This window comes from Natrix helvetica, assembly GCF_964273705.1.
Source record: "Natrix helvetica genome assembly, chromosome: 4".
NCBI classification, from domain to species: domain Eukaryota; kingdom Metazoa; phylum Chordata; class Lepidosauria; order Squamata; family Natricidae; genus Natrix; species Natrix helvetica.
Window position 1 is genome coordinate 53,352,211 of NC_138550.1, and position 21,827 is coordinate 53,374,037.

General features: G+C 40.4%; 2 protein-coding genes across 2 annotated transcripts in view; one reads left to right on the top strand and one right to left on the bottom strand.

Moving 5' to 3' along the window:
* The window catches only part of SON (SON DNA and RNA binding protein), a 37,985-nt gene extending 36,887 nt beyond the window's left edge, over positions 1-1,098 (top strand). The window contains exon 12 of the mRNA XM_081950388.1: positions 200-1,098. Coding sequence (XP_081806514.1) covers positions 200-358 — 159 coding nt within the window. The 3' untranslated portion in view covers positions 359-1,098. The remainder of the gene's footprint in view (positions 1-199) is intronic.
* DONSON (DNA replication fork stabilization factor DONSON) lies at positions 903-21,795 on the bottom strand. The gene is made up of 10 exons (XM_081950391.1): positions 21,410-21,795; positions 10,736-10,816; positions 9,795-9,998; positions 7,250-7,428; positions 6,194-6,372; positions 5,997-6,114; positions 5,791-5,901; positions 4,981-5,179; positions 2,770-2,979; positions 903-2,362 (listed from the first exon to the last, which is right to left on the bottom strand). The coding sequence occupies exons 1-10, from the start codon at positions 21,722-21,724 to the stop codon at positions 2,225-2,227; spliced, it is 1,734 nt and encodes a 577-aa protein (XP_081806517.1). The 5' UTR covers positions 21,725-21,795; the 3' UTR covers positions 903-2,224.
* Between the last annotated feature and the right edge of the window lie 32 nt (positions 21,796-21,827).

The following is a 21,827-nucleotide window of genomic DNA, read 5'->3' on the forward strand; positions in this document are numbered from 1 at the left end:
GGCCGAACTTTGAGCCTCACTCAAAAATAAATCGGCATTTTCTTTTCTTCCAAAATATGCCATATGTTTGTAGATGACATCTGAATATTGTAAAGAATAGGGTGGCGTTCCTACCTTTTTTTTAAACAATAAAAAAGGGGAAGAAAGATACATTCAGCTTTGAAAGCATTATTTTCTTCCTTTCTTTGTTGCTTCATAGGTGATGGTCAATGGAGTTGAACATAAACCTACTTTTGTCAGTCCAAACAAGAAGCATGCTAAAGCCACAGCAGCCACTGTGGCTCTCCAAGCGTTGGGACTAGTACCAAAGGAGCTCTTGGCAAACACCACTAACTTCAGGAGTGCCTCACACAACTAAACTATTGTTTTTAACATTTCAAACATTTCTATTCTGTATAACAGGTATTTCGTTCTGCTTTTGTAAATACATCAGCATCTCATTGTAAAAACTGTACAGACACCTTCAGGCTTTTCTTTTGTACCTGCAAATATATTTAATTCATTTAGTTATGTATATTATTGATCTCAGTCATGCCACCATTTCTTAATTACTAAACATCTAATGTGAGTCTGAAAGTATCTGTAATTTGCTTAACGTTTTAGCTTTATCTTCAATATAAAGTAGTTTACAGTTTTGTAGCACAATGCAGTTCCCATAGTTTTGGAAAAAATTCAGTTATGCTTATTTAAAAGGATGTAGTCTTTTAAGCCTACAACTATTAGATAACTATTGGACCCAAAAGTTCAATCATTTTTAATCAAAGCAAAATCCAACAACTTTGCTAGATAATGTTATCCATTATTTCTCTATCAGAATGTCATATGAAAATGATTGTATAAGAACAATGCATACAAATGCAAAGGGAACGTAAATCAGAACTCATGAGAATTGCAACATGAAATGTCTGCATGTTTTCGTAAAAGCAGGAAATTGTAATTAATTTCATATACAATACCTGGTATTGATTATACACATTTGTAGTAAGCAAATAATTCAGCGATAATTGGATGAGTATGTATGATGCTATCGTTGTTGTATTCCGCTTGGTCAAATAAAGCTGTATAGCTTCATTTTATTCACCAGCCACTTAAACAGAATGTTATAATGTACATTTTGATCATTGAAACAAGAGTCATTAGTAGTAATTTGCAATTTTGTTATAATATGAAATACAAAAACTTAAGTAATTTAGGTTTTATAATTTAATAGGTTTTTTTAAACCTAAAGAATCATATTGATGTATTTGGATTGGGAATATTTCCAAGGACAGATGGCTAAAAGAGCAAGTTGGAACTACTTTCTAGTTGACCTTTAATTAAAGGTTGATATTATACGGCAGAAGGTGAAATCATGTCTATATTTATCACTATATGTCTATCAGAGAGCCAAAGATAAGTTTCCCACTATTTAATCTCAAAATGAAGAGATTTAGATGCTACATCTCCCCAAGTAATTCTGAATTAGTACACAACCATTAGCTATTAGCAGAATTATTATGTAGTTTTTTCTAATTGAGAACCTGAATTCCTTCATAGGGAGTGAGTCTGACCATGAACATACATAAAATAAATGATCCAGTTCAGTCTACCTCTGAACTGCAAATATTAGGAATACTTTAACCTCAGTCCATATTCATAACATACCTTGCTTATTTGGACATCCATTCTAGTTTACAGAAAAAAATCTGTTTTGTTCACAGCTCATTCAAGATATTGCAAGAATATGTAACAGCTAAAAATGTATTTTTAAAAGCCTTTCCATCCGAAAGGTTTTTGGCAGTACTGCCTAAAATATGAAATTATCATTTTTACTATCTTTCATTTTTGAAATAATGCTGCAAGCTGTGTTGCCTTTCTAGTCCATTTAATAGTAGCCATTTACTGAAGGGTAATCTGGTTAAAACCATTAGCATAATGCAGTATAGATGCTCTGAAGGCCTCAGCATTTGTATTAAGAAGTGTGACATATATAATAAAGGAAAAAGCCATGGACAGTAGAAGGGAGTATTGCAACATTTTTTCCTCACCCAGCTGTCTTCGTTAGATCCGCACAATTACATCAAATTCTTTTAATTTAAAATTATACTTCAGATGTTACAAGTTTAAGAAAAACAACAAAGCAGTTATATAAGGACTATATACAAAAGTCTATGAATGATTAAAATTGATCATTGTGCACAAGGAAGTGTTCCTGATAGGCCATTTTAAATTATCATCTAGTTGCTTAGGTTTTCCATGTGTAGAGATAATCACTCATGTTAAGGAGCCGTATTGAAGATTTCCCTAATGTTGAATTATGAGTAAGTTGACTTAAAGTGTTAGGATGCAATCCACAATTGGAAAGTTCTTTGATACAAGATTCCTGTGAAAAATGGAATAAACAAAAGCAATTAACAATGGAATAAACAAAAATGACAGTCTGTTCAAAAGTCAGATTTAGAAAAGTTTATACTGTAGTACAATGAAAAATAAGGCAATCCCCAAGCTGTGGCTTTATATTGAAAATATACAAATCTATGGGGAAAAATACAAATTCTTATATATTCTTATAATAATATATGAACAGGTTACACAAGCCTGCTTCTACAACCAGCTATATTGTCAGTTTGGTGTACTGACAGTATAGTTTTTTTCCTCTGCCTGTCCTGCAGTGAATAAATTGAATTGTGGCTCTTCTAACTTATTAACATATTTACTAGTTGTATTCTTGGGCAATTCTCATAAGTGTCTCTCCCCGCCCTTCCAGGATAAATGCATTTATTAGTTTACCTTCATATGCTGCTTGTCACTGATATCTGTGTTAAACACAGCTGTTGGTTCATGAGTATAACATGCAGCTGAGAAAGTTCCATTTTGAGCAGATTTCAGTAGCATGGACAAAGAATGGAGACAATGGGGCATGATAGGGCCCACAATCTCCAAGCTAAATAGATCTTTATAATGCGAATGGACTTGTGTTCTCACATTTATACTTCGGGCCTAGGAAAGAGGAAGAAAAAAATGCTTAATTGCAATTTATACATCCTCCTATTACCAAAGGAGTGTTACCATGGGCAATTGATATTTGAGGCTTATTGGTAAAAAGCTCTGTGCTCAGAGATGGTTGACTAGGCCAGGCAAGGTTACTATCTACACCAGCATGCTGGCTGGGGAATTCTGGGAGTTGAAGTCCACAAGTCTTAAAGTTCCCAAGTTTGGACACCCCGATCTACACCAAAAATAGCAGCGGTCTACATCTGAGCATACCAATTAATGTGGATGAGCAATAGTAGGAAACAATGTATAAGCCAAGTCGTCAAGCAACAACAGTCCAGTCCCTCTTCAAGAAATGGTTCAAAATGTGAAAAATAAATACATTTACATTTCAGGTCTACATCTTCCAATTGGTGCTAGAAAACAAGTTCCTTTTAAATTCTAAGAACCCCTGCAATTTTATATAAATTGTAGGTGCTTGAATAAACACAGATAATTTCAGTAACTGAAACAAATTGCCAAGTGAGTAGAGGACAACTTGCCATTTCTAAAATAATGGTGATTCTTGCTTAATGATGGTAATTGGGGCTGGCAACTCAGTTGCTAACAGACCTGGTCATAAAGGGGTAAAAAATCACGACCGCTGAGTTATGATGGCAGTTTCATCAATTCCAATTGCTATCAGTAAACAAGAATGTTACAGGCTCAGCTGGCTGCCCAAATTCCACAGAAAATAAAGCCCCTCTTTGAAGCAAAATCAACTCCCAGGGAAGCTAAGAGGGGGAGAGCAAAACGGCTGCCCCCATGCATTCTGTGGCCAGAGTAGTGGGGAGGAAGGGTTGGCGCATGAATCCCAATCCAGATGGGCCCAAGGGCAGGGCAGGAGGTTGCCCGCTAGCTCTTCCTAAGCCCAATTGCATAGATTGCTGGCAAGTGTCTGGCAGCTCTGTGCAGTACTTTCCAGACTGACCCGACCCTGAAAGCCTTGTGCACTTGTTAGAACTACTCCAAGCCACTTTCCCACAGCAACAAGCTTAATTCCAGGCAGGGTCTTGGGATAGCAGCATGTAAGGAAGCAAGAGTGGCGAGGCAGGATGGTGATGCCCCTACCCCCACCCCGATCTCCCTCTGTACTACCTTCTAATCCTCTGCTGCTTCATTTGGACCATCAGCAGATTGACAGTGAAGGGCAACTGGAAAAAGAAGGACAGCCTGGACATTTCCAAAGGCTTGCAGCTTCCTGCCAGCTTTCCTATTGATTTTGTGGTAAGCCAGCAGGCAAAGTTGCATGTGGCAATCATGTGACTGCAGGGCACTGCCATATTTGTGAAGGCTGATCGCCAAGCACCCAAATTGCAACCATAGGACCGTAGTGGTGCTGCAAGGGCTACAACTATGAAGACTGCTTGTAAATTCAACTTGTTCAGCAATGTTGTAACTTCAAACAGTTGCTGAACGAATGATTGTTAAGTAAGGAGCCCCCATATAAATTAATTTCTTATCTTGAATTAAGAACTGGAAAGGAGACAGTCTTGTAGCTGAATAGAGCAAAATGTGTATCAGGAGCAATGGTATTCTATTATTATAATGTATGCTTTCTAAGAGTTATGTTTAATTATTTGGATCCTGCATTTTCCTATGCCAGGGCTTTCAGGGGGGGCATTTTACAAAACCGTTTGGAGAAAACCAGTATTTGGCTACTCTTCCCTTTAGTCCCTTCTGCTCCCTCTTACATAATTCTGAAAGGTCTCTCAGCTAATCTAAGCAGATTTTCAGATAGTGAATGGGATAGCAGAGAAAGAGTTATTAATTGGTGAGAATCAGCTTTATCCCTTATTTTTGCCAGAATAAATGTTCATTCAGAAGCTTCTGGTAAGTGATAGATACATCACTCACCTATCCTAACTTAACTTTCTTCTCCAAAATTGGACAGTGTATACTTTATCATAGTATTTAGAATAGATTATAGTATACAACATATAATAAGATCTCATCATAATTTATTACCTTGAGTGTCTGCATTGTTGCGCCTCTGAAAACCACTGGGGACAGCAATGTTGGAGGGATGCCAGCTTGAGGTCCTGCAGAAGCCACTAAACTCTTACAATTTATCAAGAAGTTCAGCAAAGTGAATGTATTTGTCCCTTTTACTAACACTGCAGATTCAGGCCTGTGATCCAATTTTATCTCATTTTTTTCTTTGCAGCTACATAGACAGTTAAGGAAGATGCACACATACATAGTAATTGTAGATTAATATGAACTTATCTGTGGGGAAAGAGTTGCATTATAATAAGCCAAATAAATGTTATTTAAATATGCTTTTATTATCTTTGCAATCCTGGAAAGTGTAAGGAGACTTGCAAGGATAATAAAACCAAAGCTTGCTATTATATAGGAGAAGTCCAAATATTTCTGCAAACTAAAAGTGAAGATTTCCATAGAAATAGTTGCAACATTTAAATATACTATTTAACATATGTAGTTCAAAGCTTTCCAGAAAAAAATAGTTTATTATTGAAAAACTAACATGTCATGAATTCCCAGAAATTGAGAAAATCAAGAAAGAAAAAAATGGGACAACTATGACACAGAACCTCAGGTTCTAAGGGAAAGGGTGGAGGAAGGAAATTTCTAAACAAACACACATCCAGATACTAGCCACAACTGAAAAATGATCACTGCCATTCTGACTACCTGAGCAACAGCTATTACAATATTTCTATATACAGATCCTAATATTACCTAGACTGCATATAATACAATGCAAATTCAACTATCGATTACAGGAAAACGTTTTAACTCTTAAAAGGATACAATTTGGTCGAAATTGTATCTGGTTTTTTAATTTTGTCTTCAATTCCCATTTCCACCAGCCATAAAATTCCATCATCGTCATCGTCATCACCACCACTCATTTCCAATTCTCTGAGTAGCAAAACATAGAAGAACTTGTAAAGGATCAATCTCTGAAAAAGAGTGAATAGTTCTACGAAATGCACTGTAAGCACTAGATTACCTACTCTTCAATTTCACTGCCCGTTATTTCAGTGTCTTTTTCAACTTCGGTTTCTAAAGAAGAAGCTGCAGCATTGACTTTTTTTGGTCTAATTCCTTGAAATGGTAAATCAAATTCAATACCTATAAAAAGAAAAAAAGAATGATTTATGTCTTGTTATGGACAACATGATTTTTTACATCGTTCATAACTTTTCTTTACCTTCATTTTTCATGGCTTCCCTTAATCCTCTAGTTGTGGGAGAAATTAATGCAGTGATCGTATCACTTCCAGCTAGTCCTGCTGCACGGAACAGTACAGTGAATTGATAAGTGCAAACATAGAAATAGGGACATAGCTTGGCTCTCAACAAGTTATAAAGAGAGGTAAAACTGAGAGACCTGCAAATTAAAGAAACAAACAGAACGATCAACTTCCTGGTATAGAACAAGGAAACAACCTAAACCAGTTGTTTTAAGCTGACACATTGATGTATTTCTAAGCAATAATGCAAATCTGACTATTATTTTACCTGAATTCATAATTCCGGTGTTATTCTTCCTTTATTTCATTCAAATTATCAAGGGTTTTTATCTAGTTTTCATGCTACTTTGTATGTTATTCTGAGTTCTTTTCAGTTATAGAACATTTAAAAAAAATCAAAAAACCTACGTACAGTTCTTCTTTTACATCATTCAAATAAGCTAGAAGAAAATAAGAATTGATTCACTGGCTAATTTTGTCTTCTTTTATTTTCTATATAGCCTATTTATTGTTTTCCTCTTTCTTGATCCAACTTCACTATTGTAAAAATAGGGTAAATGAAATCCTATAAGTGGTAATCCACATAATAGTGTGATAATTATTGCATACATTAAAACAGTTTATTCTCATCATGGGAAAATTAAGTAGCTGTCTCATAGGCATTTGGAAAATAACTGAATTAATTTAAATTGTCCTTTGCCAATAAAGAAAGGCCTAATTTAATCTAATGGCTATGTATAGAGAAACTGATTATGGCACAGTGGTTAGACTGCAGTATTGCAGTCTAATTCTGCTGACTGCCTACTGCCAGAGGTTCTGTAACCTGCTTAGAGAGGACTATAATGCAGAGTTCCCCAACATTTCCAGGTTGGCGGCCCGGAGCGGAGGAAGGGGGGGGAGAAAGAGGGATGTTTTTGTGGAAGGGGAAACAGCAGTGTCTGAACCCAAGCAGATTTTGGTTAGGAGAAAGATTTCTATGCTTAGCTTTTTATATTTCCAAGAACTTCAACTTACCATTCACTCATGAACATTTGTTGGAGTTCTTCATTAAAGGCACAAGGATGATTTTTTCCAACCATTTTTCTGTCAGCTCCAATTCGAGGAAAAAGTGGTAGCCATGGGAAGAATGGATGAAGCCAATATACTAGATTTTGTTGGAAAGCACATCGAAGTTCTGTGGAAAGTTTTGGCTCCTAAATATCAAAATATCATTTTTAAAGGCTACTTTTAAGTTATTTACAGAATAAATAGGAAAATTGGAAAAGGATTTTTAGAAAAGTTAATGTAATAAAACACAGAAAATAGATTATATTTTCCCACTTTTTCAAGGGATCAAAAAGCAATTCCTAGTATTCTGTGTTAAGTCCATAAATGTTTATAATGTATAAAACAAAGTTAACATATTTAATATGCACCATGCCGTAATCTGCAACCAACTCTACCTTAGTTTCAATTTATTTATACATAATAGAATACATAGAATTTATTTAAATAGCTTGTTTGTATTTAAATACCAATTATCCTGATAAAGGGACATAATAAAATAATTTGGAAGCTTTGCCATGTTTCTTGTAAATCTACAGCTGGTCCACTATGAAGCAGAATATGTCATTCTTATAAAGTTTAGCCTTTATATAGTTTTTATTTATGATGATTCAGAGCATTTCTTATAAGTAGATTTTATATCAAAGACAAAATATCTTACAGTGTACCAAAACATATTGGGAGAAGTTATCAATAGCTATTTTCTGAAAAAAAATATAAAGGCAACAATTATTCATACTTGTAGTATGTGGAAGTATTTGTGCGCCTTTTAAGACACATGGCAATATTATATTAGTAAAACTAAATTTAGATAATAATTTATTTAATATGTAGAAACTACTAGTTTATTGTAACCACAATAATCATAAATCAAGAAAAAAAGGAGACAAAGTAATATAGATTTAATTAAAAGTAGCTGAAGAAATGGAACCTTAGCTGGTTTTTTAAAAAAGTATGTATGCTGATGCCAACTGCAATTGAATAAGGAGCGAATATTTCCAAAATGTTATTTTAATATGAAATATGTATATATAATATATAACCTGGTTGGTGACTTTGGGCCAGTTACTCTCTCTCAGTTCAATTCACCTCAAAGTGTTGCTATTTTGGAGAACAATTGATGGGGAGGTGGTATATTAGGTACGTTTGCCACCTTAAGTTACTTATTAAGCAATTAAGGTAGGATAAAAATTGAATAAATAAATGCTGGGCTTGCACATAAGGAAAAAGAAGGGTCTACACTATTGTAGATTTTATATGGTTAAAAAATAATTTTGCATTTCATTTGGCAGCAAACTATCACCTAGTACAGTTCTTTCCACACAGTGTAATCTACCCAAATTAAGTCTCCCATGAAGATGCAGCATTCTACATGGGCTGCATCGTCTGAGGTAACCTACATGTTATAGATGGTGTATGTGAAGTTAACAGTATGTCAATTGCTATAAGAAATCTCTACTGTCCCAAAAATGCACACTAGGGAAACTCCTTATCACAGAATCCATTTCTGAGACCATTAAAAAAATGGCTTCCGGAGCAGTGCTATATTGTGCACTTAAGTTTTCAGAGGGTATGCAACTTCCCACAAAATAGGTAATTTCTCTAGATCCCAGGCAAACATAATGCAGTATCTTGTCAGGATTCATTTCATGTCCAAATACTCAAGAAACTACATTGTCTTTTATGACTCAGATGATACGGAGAAATAGATCTGGCTGTCAACAAGCTACTGATGACGTGTTGGCTCCTAATCAATATGCTAATAACTACATGTACTGTAGATGTTAAAAAGAACCAAAGATAGGTTGGAGTCTTGATGAATTCTATAACTATAAATTGCCACAGAGCTGAGCATTAGTCATTTTGAGAATTGTTGAGCAGGCAAGAGCAGTGTTGTCTGAACCAACAAAGAATACAACACTGTATTGAGAAATTAGGAGAATCACCCCTTTCTGAAAACAGTATCATGGCAACTAAGATTTACTTAATCCCATACCCTGCCTAGCCTATCCAAATTAAAATAGTTCCCAATGCTTATTCCACCCACCCACCCAAGAATGTATAAATGTGTCTGCTATTAGCATGGTTTGAATCCTCCATAAGCAACTTATATTAATAACTGACTAAAAAGAAGATATTAGTGATTCCAGGAACTGGTACAATTCGTTGAAACACAGACTTATTTCTCCATGATGTAACATCCTGAATATCAGTGATAACTCATTAAGGACCCTTAAGACATCTCCCTCAGACTCACAGAATATTGAGAATTTGGTTCATCAGCATTAAACAGTACAGTTGAGATTTTATTATCTTGTTCACCAGATAGCTCTAAACGTTGAGAAACAGGCAGTAGAGGTGAATTAGAAAGATATGACTGGCCATTCAGATTTTAAAGTGTTTAAAGTACGAAATATAACAATTCAAAATAAGTAAACCACTTGCAATTTGAATTGACTTTTATATCGATTGCAGATTCCAATTCATTAATCCAACATTAAATAGCATAACCTACCTGGATATTTTGGGGTAAATTTATTGATGTTGCCCTACAATGCTGGATATATCCTTGGGATTCTTCTTGAGCTTTTAAGTGATCTGCCCATGCAAATGACTGAGAAGAAGTAACTAGCAGACGAGTTTTAATACTCCAGTCTGCAGGAAATTCAAAAGTTGGTGAAGAAAGAACTTCAGTATCGGAAATGGCCAAACAAGAGTCCTTAAAAAAGTTGAGCAAATTATAAGTAAGCAGTGAAGTCAATAAAATGCCATCAGTTAGGTGTACAAAGAAGCATGTCCTACTTTTGCAAACATTAAGCATTATCATTTTAGTTCTGGATTTAGATTAGGCGTGGCATTGATCTATAAATCTAGATCTAACTGCATAAGAAAAAGTTTCTGAAGTTTATAAAAGAAACACACTTCAGTGCTGTGGTAGGTGTGGTGAGTGTACAGTACTCCTTTAAAGAAAAATGGACCTCTGAGGAGTCCTTAGTGCTCTCTGAGCTTAGTTATTAAGATATCTTTAAAAAGTAAGATATAATTAAAGTTGCAGAGTAACAAAGAAAGTAAGTTTTGTGTCTGACTATAAGAAAGCATGCATAGTTGCAAGGGGTCAGTTTATATCAGTAGTTCTCAACCTGTGGGTCGGGATCCCTTTGGGGGTCGAACGACTCTTTCACAGGAGTTGCCTAAGACCATCGGAAAACACATATTTTCAAAAAAATACGGAAAAGAAAAAATAATTTTATAATTGGGGGTCACCACAACATGAGGAACTGTATTAAAGGGTCGCGGCATTAGGAAGGTTGAGAACCACTGGTTTATATGAAGGGTGACTGGGTACAGTCTGTATGCAGAGCAGCACATGGGGGATATGTAAGTACCAAGAGTAAGCCCTGCACTATCAAATTGTGTCTTTGTATTTTGAAAGTCTGAAATTAAAATGATACTTACTTTGATCAATGTTTCAGCAGTTGCTATTTCAGAAAGCTCTTCCTTCCATGTGGACCCATCCTTGTCATGACTTTTTAAAGACTAAAAGGAAAAAGAATGAATAAAACCATATATTGCAGTTTGTAAGCTAATGCTTTTGTCTGTATTAAATTTCATAAGAACATAAAGTTTCACATTCCTGCCCTGCAGCAAAAAAGTACAAGAAGATACGGAAACAGATGGTCACTATTGTGACAATGGCAAAGACATCCGCATGGGAGAAGGCAATGATAAACCACCCTTGGATTTTTACCAAGAAAACGGATAGAAAATAACATGATTTCTTTTTTAATATTTGCAGATTTTTTTATTATTTTTCCCTTCTGCAACACATTACAGTCATTATCATATCTGTACATGTATATAATATTTCACTTCTATATTTACACACCTCTATACACAGTTCTGTATGTATTTTCTATGATTTTCGGCTTAATTAATTTTGTTTTGCAGCAATTTGTACCAATTGTTCCAAATTTCATAATATTCCGATTCTTCTTTATACTTTAATTTCAGTGTTAATTTGTCCATCTCTGCACAATCCAAAGGTTTTTTTTATCACTAATTCATCCGAGGGGGTATTATTTTGTTTCCAGCATTGGGCAAATGCTATTCGAGCTTTAGTTAGCAAATGTGTTAATATGTACTTAATTTTCTTTGTATATTTCCCTTTGATTATTCCCAGCAGAAAAATTTCGGGTTTGTATTTTATCTGTTCTCCTGTAATTTCTTGCACCCATTTCCAGATTTTTGTCCAATATTTTTGTGTTTCTGGGCAGGTCCACCATATGTGATTAAAAAGTCCCTTGTATTTTTTTACACTTCCAGCAGGTCGGCTTCATGTTTGGGTACATTTTAGCCAATCTTGTTGGTGGTAAATGCCAACGATAAAACATTTTGTACATATTTTCTTTAAGTGCTGCTGATTGTGTTAGTTTATAATTTGTATAATAATTAAATAATTAATTAAAATAACATGATTGATGATATAGTGCCAGATGATGGATCCCTTGGATCGGATGGCACTTAACATTCTACTGAGAAAGCTGAGGATTTTTCAGAGTATTGATGGTGTTTAAAGATATCCCACAGGCTTAATCTAGCCACATCTAGTTGCTGATGTTGCCATATAGGAAAAGAAAATCTGAAGGTGCAAAGAATGGTGGGAACATGGAACATAAGAAACAGGAACATGGGAAAGTTCAGCAATGTGAAAGGTTAAATGAATATGACTCTTAGGCATAAAAAAATCAAGATGGGTTGGGATTGGACATTTTCAGTCAGAAGATCACATTTATTAGTCAGGACATAAAAAAACAAAGAATAGCACTGCTTTTATAGTTAAGGAGGGGACAACAGGAACAGCACTTCATTGCAATGCAATCAATTACTGAATATCTGTTAGACTTCATGAACAATTCTTTAAGATGATGATCATTCACGTTTATGATTCAACCAACAATCCAGAAGAGGATGAATTTTATGATCAGGTTTGATTTGAAATCAACAGAACATGCAAGCAAAATGTGCTGCTTGTGACCGGAATATCCAAACTGGAAATACTAAAGAAGAAAATGTAGTTGTATTGGCTTTGGAATCCAGAATGAGGCAGGAGATTGACTTATCATTCTCCTGTGCGCTGCTTGGAGAGTCCAAGCAAGGGTTAACACAGCCTAACTGCCCTAGGACTGACTGAGTTTTTTCCTTGACCACGCCCCCTTTGCCTCTGGCAGGTCAGTTTTAAAAACTCAGTCCGCCCGATAGGACTGTTGCAGGGGAGTTCCCCAGTTTAGGCTTTTTGCTTGGACTCCCCACATCAGCATTTAAAGAAATTCCTGACCATTTTATTTTGACAATCAGCTAAAGCATTTCTTGACAGCTCAGGAGGTCTGATATTCATCGTCTGCTGCTTGTAGGCTAAGCGAGGTAGGATTGAGGCTTGTCCGGCTCCAGCTGGCGAGCGGAATCGCTACAAGGGACAACCAGCTGTTTGGCGCTGGGGATCTCTTTTTTTTAAAGCCGCGGAAGCCTTTTTTCGGAACCTTAGGTGTCCTAAAGGCTTCTAAATTCTGCCTGGCAACAGCGGCGGCCATTTTAAACCTTTCGCGCCCTTTCTCCACTTCGGAGAGGGTTGCCTTGGTTACTGAGGCTGCGCGCGCAGCGGCGGCCATTTTAGAGCACCAAATTGCCTCAGGATTCAAACGGCAGAGCTTACAGACCTCGCAGTCAGACCTCGACAGTAGCAGCAGCAGCAGCGACGCTTAGTGACTGAGGGCCTTGTCCGGGGCTCCGGCAAGGCCGAACATCTCGAATACAGCCGCTTTCGCACTCTAAGGCAGGGATTTCGCCGGCTGGCTTCCCTTGCCTATTACAGCAACCGCGGACGTTTCGTGGCCGTCTGGCTCGTCCCAGCGGTGCCCTCCGGACCCATCCAGCCTTCCTGTGACTCCAGATCAACAATGGCAGACGAAGGTTTGGAGGTGCAGGCTGGGCCTTCTTCCAAGAGGCCCAGAGTGGAGCCCCCCCCCCAAAGGAAACAAGGGAGGGAGAGGCAATCCCAATAGATCCCCTTCCCGAGCCTCAGGGGACTTACCCACCAGTAAGGAGGGAACCCGTAGAGGCCATACCTCACAGGCCCAGAAAGCCAGCAGGTCCCCAGATCAAGAGGAGGCATGGGCAAGGCCTCATTCTCCCCAAGGGAAGGTTCAGGATCAGGATTCTCCCCACCAGGATGGATCACCTCCATCAACTGGGGGGATTTCAAGGGACTCCTCCCCAGATGCCTCCTGGGGCTACCCAGACTCTCCCAGTTCTTCTGTTAGGGAGGAATTGGAACCATATCAGGATATATTTCAGAGGGAGGAAAGGAGAACCTCCAAGGGCTCCAAGGGACGCCCAAGAGAGGACAAGGGTCCCGCATTATCAGCTGAAATGAAGGAGATCATAGCTAAGGCCATCTCCCAAGGAATAGCTGATGGTCTCAAACAAAAAGAGACTGGTTCTGCTAGCACTCCTAAAGCCAGGGCAACCCCTGCCCCTGTAGGAGACCAAGCCCCTGCTTCGCCTGGCACTTCTATTGCCACGGAGGACACAGGATTGGAGGAGGGGGAAATAGAGGATTTCGAATTATCGGAGGATGAGGACCTTCCTCCTGATAAACCGGCCTTTACAGGGTTATTTAAACCATCCCTGTTTAAATCCATCCTTCACAAGGCCATAGCAGCCACTGAACTTGGGCCCACTCCCAAGAGTGCCTCAGCCACCCCCCCTCCCACTAAGGACCACAAGGAAGGTTTATTCCAGGAACCTTCACCAACCCAGGAAATGATTCCCGTTCCGGACTTATTCCTGGACGTAGTCCAAAGGCAGTGGGTCCAACCTGGTACCCTGACCAATCCCAGCGGGGGGGACAAATCCCTTTACGCTGTAGAAGACAAAATGGATGAGGTGCTGAAGTTGCCTGAGGTGGATGCCCCGGTGGTCTCTCTAACTTCTACTTCTAATCTTCCAGCAGATTTACTCGAGGGACTCAAGGCCGAGGACAAACGCTCAGAAAAGGCGTGCCACAAGACGCACCAGGCGGCTGCCTGGGCCATTAGAGCATCCACCTCGGCATCATTCTTCACCAGGGCTTCTCTCCTCTGGCTAAGACAACTCAGGTCCAAACCTCCCTCAGCAGGTTCTAGATGGCGGCATGATATCAATAAGATAATAACCGCCGTAGAGTATTCAGCAGATGCCTCCCTTAATGCGGCCAAATTCGCATCTAGGGCCTTGGCGTCCAATGTGACATCACGTCGCCTGCTGTGGCTCCGCCACTGGCAGGCTGATATGAAGGCCAAATGGAAGCTTGCTTCCGCCCCATTTAAAGGAGGGCAACTCTTCGGAGAGGCCTTGGAGAAGTTTGTCATAGAAACAAAGGACAAACGCAAAATTCTCCCGGCCACCTTGAAGAAAGCCGAACGTAAGGGTTCAGGTTCATTCAGGAGACAGCCCTTTAGAGCGCAGGATAACTCTCAAGCTTCCGGCTCTAATTCTTCTTATCAGAGGCCATTTCCCCAGACAGGTGACAGGGGACAGGACAGGACAAATTTCGGGTCCAGGGGAAGGCAGCAACAACAGCATTCCTTTCGGAAGCCATTTCGTGGGGGATCCAATTCCCGACAGTTTCGTAGGGGGAAGTGACCATCACAGGAATCCTCCCATAGGGGGTCGGCTCCAAATATATGCCGACAGGTGGGAGGAGATAACTTCGGACACTTGGGTCCTCAACACGATCAGGAGGGGCCTAGTGCTGGAATTCTTATCCTTCCCTCAACAAAAATTTATTCGTTGCCCCATCCCCAAGAATCCCCAAAAGAAAGATCTCATGCAGAAGGAGATCCTCCATCTGCTCGAAATCAGGGCCATAGAACCGGTTCCCAAAGAGCAGGAGAAACGAGGATATTATTCCATCCTCTTTCTAGTCCCAAAGAACTCAGGAGGGTGGAGGGCCATCTTGGATCTAAAGTGCCTAAATCAGCATCTGGCATACAAAAGGTTCAAGATGCAGTCCCTCCACTCCATCCTGGCTTGCACTCGACAGGGGGATCTCCTCACATCGATAGATTTGAAGGAAGCTTACCTCCATGTCCCCATTCACCCTGCCCACAGAAGGTTCCTGAGGTTCCACTACGACGGGAGGCATTATCAATACAGGGCCCTCCCATTTGGCCTCTCGTCTGCCCCCAGGACCTTCACCAAAATCTTGGCAGTGGTGGCGGCCCACCTCCGGAATCGACCAATTCGGCTAGAGTGTTATCTAGACGACATAATAATTCATTCTTCCAATCAGAAACAGGCCCGAAGGGACGTTCAGGTGACCATACGGACTCTACAACACCACAGGTTTTCAGTGAACCTGCAGAAGAGTCACCTAGAACCGACCACCCGAATCCAACATCTTGGCGCCATAATCGACTCCGTCTCCTGCCAGGTATTTCTGTCTCCAGACAGGATGGCGAATCTTCAGAACAAACTTCGTCTATGCAAAGCTCCCAGGTCAGTGCCGATTTTACAACTATCCCAGCTCCTGGGCATCATGATCTCCTGCCTAAAGGTGGTTCCCTGGGCACGGCTTCACGCAAGGGAGCTGCAATGGTTCCTTCTGCCAATGCAGAGATCAAGGGACAGCAACTCGTTAAGACGCGTGAAACTACCGCCAAAAGTACTTCGCTCCCTGCATTGGTGGAGCACAGCGGCGGTCAGGAAGGGGTGCCTCTTCAAGGAGCCCGAAAGGCTGGTTGTAACAACAGATGCCAGCCTACAGGGATGGGGAGCGCACTGCCAGGGACATCTTGCGCAAGGAAAATGGACACAGAGGGAGGCGGCCCACAGCATAAACTGGCTAGAACTGAGGGCCGCTCGCCTCGCTCTACGTCACTTTGCTTCTCAGATTGTGGGTCATCATGTACTGTTGTTAACAGACAATGTTGCCACAAAGGCCCACATCAACAGGCAGGGAGGCACGCACTCCAAAAATCTCATGCAGGAGGCGGAACTATTGTGCAGATGGGCGGAGCGACATCTGGCGTCCATAACAGCGGACCACATATCGGGGACGAGCAACCAGGAAGCGGATTGGCTGAGTCGGCAGACGATAGACCACTCAGAATGGCGGCTGCATCCAGACATCTTCTCTCAAATCGTGGAGAAGTTCGGCAAACCGCAAGTAGACCTGTTTGCAACAAGCACCAACACACATCTGCCCCACTTCTTCACTCGATACCACTCGCCCTTAGCGGAAGGGACGGATGCGCTGAGGAGCACTTGGCCCTCAGGACTCCTGTACGCGTTCCCACCGCTCCCTCTCATACCCCAAGTAGTGACCAAATTACTGTCAGAAAAGGCCGATCTAATCCTAGTGGCCCCTCACTGGCCCAGGAGGTCCTGGTACGCGGACCTTGTCAGCCTCTCCATCCAAAGTCCGTGGAGGATTCCTCAGGAGCAGATCTCCCTCAGCCAAGGTCACATCAAGCATCCAGATCCCCAGTGGCTGCAACTAGCCGTTTGGCGCTTGAGGGGGACCTCCTGAGGAAGCAGAGATTTTCAGACAAGGTCATCAGAACTATTCAAGCGTCCAGGAGACCTTCCACTACTAGGATATACGAATATACGTGGAACGCTTTTTCATCTTGGTGTCAGGGCAAGGGTGTGCAAGACATTTCGGCTTCAGTGCCAAATTTGCTAGAATTTCTCCAAGAGGGTCTGGACAAAGGTCTTGCGCCCAATACGCTCAAGAGACAGGTGGCGGCATTATCCACCATTCTTACCTGCAAATCTGCTAGATCACTTAGTCAGCACCCACAAGTAAAGAGCTTCCTCAAGGGGGCGATGAACATCTCTCCTCAGGTGGTTCATCGATTTCCCTCCTGGAATTTGCCATATGTCCTGAAGGCCTTAACGGGGGCTCCCTTCGAACCTCTCAGGAAGGCAAGCCTCCATCATCTGACTATTAAGACGGCCTTCCTCATAGCTATAACATCGGCTCGCAGAATTTCTGAATTGGCTGCGCTGTCTGTGAGGGAGGACCTTTGCATTATTCATACTGACAGAATCATTCTGAGACTTGATCCATCTTTCATCCCAAAGATGAATACTCAGTTTCATAGAGCCCAGGAAGTGATCCTTCCTAATTTTTGTCCAAATCCAGTACATCAGAAGGAAAAAATCTGGCATAAATTAGATGTAAGAAGGGCAGTCAAAATTTACATCAAACGATCAAAGGAATTTCGGCGTTCCGAATCCCTATTTGTCTCCTTCCACCCTGGGTCCCTTGGTCGCAAGGTTTCATCCCACACAATTGGGCGTTGGCTGAGGGCTTGCATCAAGCTAGCCTATGAGACACAAGGCAAGACTGCACCACGAAGAGTAACCGCGCACTCAACGAGGAGCGCTGCAACTTCAGCTGCTTGGGCGACCCAGGCGTCCATCATAGACATTTGCAGAGCGGCCACGTGGGCCTCGCCCACGGCGTTCATCAAGAACTATAAGATTGATATCTTTGCCTCGGCAGAAGCCTCCTTTGGAAGACGTATACTACAAAGGGTTGTGGAGGCTACAAAGGACAATGACTCTGCCCGCCCTGGGACACGATAGCTTGGGTATGTCCCATGCTTGGACTCTCCAAGCAGCGCACAGGAGAAAGACCGTTGGCTTACCTGAACGGTCGTTCTCTGGGCGCTGCGGGAGAGTCCAAACCCACCCAGGGTTCGAGGATCCAGATCTAAAACTGCAGAGACTGGTTGAAGGCGTCCTATTGCACATTTCATTTTTAAAACTGACCTGTCAGAGGCAAAGGGGGCGTGGTCAAGGAAAAAACTCAGTCAGTCCTAGGGCAGTTAGGCTGTGTTAACCCTTGCTTGGACTCTCCCGCAGCGCCCAGAGAACGACCGTTCAGGTAAGCCAACGGTCTTTTTCTGCCACGCTAGTGAATTCTTCATAGAAATTCTGTCCTCAAATAACTAAATCAACCCCCTATACATGGACATCACTAGATGGAATATGTAAAAATCACATTGATTATATTATTGCTAAAAGGAAGTGGCGGAGTTCAATTATAACATCAAAGAATTGGAGAGGTGCTGACTGTGGAACAAATCATGAACTTGTCATATGCAAGTTCAAATTAACAAAAAGAAAAAGAAAGGCAGACAGTTTTCACAATATGAACTTGAACATATTGTACATCCCTCATTTTCATGGACAACATCAGGAAACTGAAGTTCTGAACCTGATCGATAGAAAACTCCAGATGAAGTGTGTAATGAAATTAAAGAAGTCATTAAAGATGAATGTGAAAAGAGATTTGACAAAAATAAAGAGAATAAAACAAACTGGATGCCAGAACAAACCGTGGAAATTGCCATGAAAAGAAGCCAAAGTCACAAAAAACAAAACTCTCAGAAAGGAACTTAACAAGGAGTTTTGGAGAGCTATTAGAAAAGACAATGAGCAGCATTATAATATCTGTACAGGCACTGACACTGAAGAGGGAAGCAGATACCGAAAAACAAGGAAATGTGGGATCCTTGATGCTCTCTGAGTTTGTTTGTTTTCTTGCAGATGTTTCAATATCCTAAATAGGTAACATCATCAGTGCTAGTAAAGAGTGCTATTTGCTGTCAGTATATATTTTGGTGATTTGCTTGTCTGTGTGGGCAGGGATGGTCTTAAGAAATTCTTTGGTTGGGCTGTTTACTGATGGCTCTTTGGCAGTTTCTTGATTGGGGTATTGCTTACTTGTTTGTTGGTCTGAAGGTGACCTTGGAATTAATCTATGCTGCTCTGAGTGCTGATTACTGGTGGAGAAGTGCTGGAGTCTTTTTCTCTTTTGGGCTGGATGATTGTCTCTTTTGCATAGTCTATAAGTGTTGTTAATGTCTATGTGTCTATTGATGGCTGCTTTGTTTTTCAAAAGATCTCTGAATTCAAAAGGAGTTTCAATCTTGAATTGGTAGGCTAAAAGACATCAAAGCATAGGTAGTAATCAATTCAAAGGAAAGCAAACTAAATGGGAAATGTATATTAAAACAGTGGACAGTAGAACTATTAACATTCAAAATACTTTAGAAGATATTTCCTACTTATAATAATCTCTAGCACTAGAAGATGAAGTTAGATAAGCACCCCATTCATTATCACGCCAGAAGGCTACAAGAACTGATAGAATACCTACTGAAATAGATAAGCAAGCAATTGAAGATGATTCAGTCAAGATTCTAACCAGGTTTTGACAGTAAAAGAATAACACAATGGTCAGCAGATTGGAAGACTTGCTCCAGCTTGGGGAAGAAGTGGCGTACGACTGTATACTTTCCCATTATGTATTCAATCTATATGCTGCATATATATTAAACAAGGATGGATTGGAAGATGAGTATGGTTTTAAAGTTGGAGGAAAAAATATCAATAACCTGTGCTATGCTGATGACACTACAGGTAGTCCTTGCCCATGCATTTATTTAGTACATTTGTTCAAAGTTACAACTTGGTGTACTTGGTTGGCACTTGGCGACCAACTCAAAATGAAAACATTGCAGTGTCCCTTGATCATATGACCACCATTTGTGACCTTCTCTGCCAGCTTCCTACAACAGGAAAGCCGGCAGGAGATCTCAAATGGGAATTACATGGTTATGGGACACTTTGAGCACACAGGATTTGCTTAATGATGGCAACAGGAATTGCCAGAACGGCCATCATAAGTTGCCACAATCATGTGAGTTTGTGGTTCCAATTATCATCAGCGGGGATTCCTTGTACTATAATAAATTAAAATGCAAATGATGTGGAAGCTCTAATAAAATAGAATAATAAAAGTGAATAAAAGTAATAAAAGTTATAGAGCAAAATAAAAAAATGGTACTTAATATTAAATACAATGAAGATCAAACTAATGACAACAGATAGAACACCCAGCCTTAAAATTAACAATAGAGATGTCAAAAAGATAGATAGCTTGTGTCTTTTCTACTGTTGTTGTCTCCAACAACAGTAAAGGAACAAGCAGTAAAGAAATATGTTGAAGGCTTGGAAAATTTTTGGCTTGATAGCAGCCATCTTTCTCCCCCCCCCCCCAAAAAAAAAACCCCAAAGGAAAAAATAGAAACCACTATAAGAGACTAACATCTTCATAAATAAGCTGAGTCAAATATGGAGAGGCACTATTCTCACTAATTTTCATTCTCATAAATGATTATGTTGTTATTAACTATGTGGTAAGAACTGTCTCATTTTCTTAGCATTTCAAACATGCCCATCAGGCACACAAGACTGAGAGCTGTGTTCACCACCTTAAATTTAAGGTTTATCATCAAAGAACAGAACAGACTAACAAGAGTTGGAAGGGATCTTGGAGGTCTTTTAGTCCAATCCCCTGCTTAGGCAGGAAACCCTATACCATTTCAGACAAATAGTTGTCCAATCTCTTCTTAAAATTTCTAGTGTTGGAGTACCCACAACTTCCTGAGGCAAGCAAAAGGTATATAATTGAAACTACTTTCCACTATTAATGTATACATTCTGGATTACTATGAAGTGACACAAGAGACAATAGATGACTATTTGTGTTAAATGGCCTGAAATAGGAACTCTGTGATTTATTTCAGGCCACAAAAAGTTTAATACATGTTTTTCATCATCAGGCTTCTCTAAACATCATCTTTTGATTTCTCTAAAAATCAACAGTCGTTACAAGTTATTTTCAACTACTCTACCAATTGGACTTTTGTCCAATTTTTTTTTTTAAAAAAAAACTTGCAGTGTTGGAACATTCACAACTTCTGGAGGTAAGTTGTTCCACTGATTAATTGTTCTGTCACTTTCCTTCAAAATTAACTCATTTCAACACCCACACCCCCTTATACCTATTTAATCTCAAAGTTCCATTGCTTTCTACTCCTTAAGCCAGGGGTGTCCAAACTTGGGAACTTTAAGACTTGTGGACTTCAACTCCCAGAATTCCCCAGCCAGCCATGTTCCCAAGTTTGGACACCCCTGCCTTAGGTACTAGTACTACAACACCCTTGACTGATATGCAATTCGGTCTAACCCACATCGAAGGGTTGCAAACAGTGACGGCAGAGTCCAATTTACCTGCTTCTCCGATCTGCTGAATACGTCCTTCCTCGCCATTAACCACTCCTCTCCTGCAAGTCTCTGGGCAGATGATGGAACCAGGCTGGGTTCCGGCAGAAGGCGAGGCGTGTTTCCCACGTTCGTGAAGGGGTTGCGCCGCCGACCCCCCGGACCGAGCCGAGGGGGAACGGGCGAGTCCTTGAGGGTTGCCACGGACGAAAACTCTCCGGGAAGCGCCACCATTTCGCTTCTCCGAGACCTCTTCCTCTTCAAACGCAATATCTCCGGCGGCTTCTTGAAGCCGGGAGAATAATCGGGAACCACGGAACACATGCCGCTCGGTCGGTGGAGGTGGCTGGAAGTAGCCTAAACAGACCAAGAATTCCGCGCTTAACTTGAAAGCCCCGCCTAGCAGCTGGGCGTCTTTTCTTTTGCC

Excerpts from the sequence above, each read along its gene's own strand:
- DONSON (XM_081950391.1), bottom strand. The coding sequence starts at position 21,724 with ATGTGTTCCGTGGTTCCCGATTATTCTCCCGGCTTCAAGAAGCCGCCG. Across the intron at positions 10,817-21,409 it reads TCAGCAGATCGGAGAAGCAG|TCTTTAAAAAGTCATGACAA; the intron begins GTAAATTGGACT and ends TTTTCCTTTTAG. Across the intron at positions 7,429-9,794 it reads ATTTACCCCAAAATATCCAG|GAGCCAAAACTTTCCACAGA; the intron begins GTAGGTTATGCT and ends TTTGATATTTAG.